At 59.9% G+C, this 1,389-nt stretch overlaps 1 protein-coding gene across 1 annotated transcript in view; it reads right to left on the minus strand.

Annotated features, from left to right (window-relative positions):
* Positions 1-604: 604 nt before the first annotated feature.
* ADAMTS14 (ADAM metallopeptidase with thrombospondin type 1 motif 14) overlaps positions 605-1,389 on the minus strand; it is a 106,759-nt gene continuing 105,974 nt past the window's right edge. Inside the window, 1 exon segment of the mRNA XM_012557502.1 lies at positions 605-1,074. Coding sequence (XP_012412956.1) covers positions 605-1,074 — 470 coding nt within the window.

Here is a 1,389-nt window from a genome sequence, read left to right on the forward strand (position 1 = left end):
GAGGTGAAGTGGGTGTGGTGGGGCCCCTGACTTGGCTTGCTCAGAACTGCCCTCTAGCCGGCCAAGACAAGCTGGACCCTGCTCCCTGGCCTTGGCTGGCAGAGCTGGGCCTGAGATGAACCTGCCTTCTTGTGCCTACCAACCCTGCTGTTGGGGAAAGGGCCCTCATGTCCACATTCACCCCAGCCCCCATTTCATCTCAGGCTGCCCTGTGAGGCCCCTCCCCCCACGTTCTCTGGCCCCATGTTGCTTTTCTGGGCAGAGGGGCCAGAGAGATAGGGCCTCCACAGGGTCCCCACAAGTTATGGTGCAGATAGGCAGCCCTGGCCACTGTGAGGAGGGGACGTGAGCTGACCCTGAGAGGCTCAATTCTGTCACCGGGGACTGCTCGCTGAGGTATCTCAGGTTAGGGCCTTCCCTGATCTTTTCCTTCCCCCCACCCCTTCTGGGGGTGAAGAGTATCACAGCCCCAAACAAGAACTAGAAGAAGGCAAATAATTTAAGAGGAAGCCTGTGCTGGCCCGTCTGCTGTGTGTGCTCTGAGCTGGGGTACCTGGGGCAGCACACGGCCTGTAAACTTGACTGGCGGGATGGGACAGGTGGCTCATGTCACTGGGGAGGTGGTGGGGTGGCTGGTGCCTGGATGCTTCAGGTCTTCCGTGGGCTGTCCTTTCTCCTCAGAGGCTGGCTTCGGTGCCGCGGTCCAGACCCAAGGCCTTCCCTGCTGGGTGGTAGGGGAGGTGCCCCAGGATGCTCTAGTGCTTAGTTTCTGGGGGACAAGGTGGCGCTGGGTCACGGGTGAGCTGGTGTCCAGAAGTTCTGGAAGCCATGTGGTTAGACCAGGCTGATGACCATCTGGCCCTGGTGGCCCCCTAGTAGGCTCCACAGCATCTGGAGAGGTCTTCGGTCTTGAGACAGGGCTCCCAGGGGTAGAGAAGGGTGGTGGTGACGCCAGGCTGGGGTCCTTCTTGGTACAGGACTCACAGCACAGCTGGTGGTAGCCAGGGATGGAGCAGTAGTGATCCAGCACCTCCATCTGGCAGAAGATGGACCCGTCCCCCACGCAGGGCTCCGCTGCACACACGGCACAGAGATCAGAGACGGGAGGGAAATACCTGGTGCCACTGGCCTGATGCCGGGACCCAAACCCCCACCTCCCACTCACCCTGCCAACTGCCAGTGCCCCAGCCCCTTCCCCTGCTGGACTCACTATAAAGCTCTTTCTTAGAGGGGGCCACAGGGCTGCGACAGGAGAGACCCACCTGAGCAGGAGAGCCCTTATTATCTGGAAGAGAAACTAGAATCCTCAAGAGCAAAGGTTCTCAAAGCAGGGTCTCCAGACATGCAGCATCAGCACCAGCTGGGAGCTTATTAGGAATGCAGATTCTC

Source organism: Trichechus manatus, unplaced genomic scaffold (assembly GCF_000243295.1).
Source record: "Trichechus manatus latirostris isolate Lorelei unplaced genomic scaffold, TriManLat1.0 scaffold00106, whole genome shotgun sequence".
NCBI classification, from domain to species: Eukaryota; Metazoa; Chordata; class Mammalia; order Sirenia; family Trichechidae; genus Trichechus; species Trichechus manatus.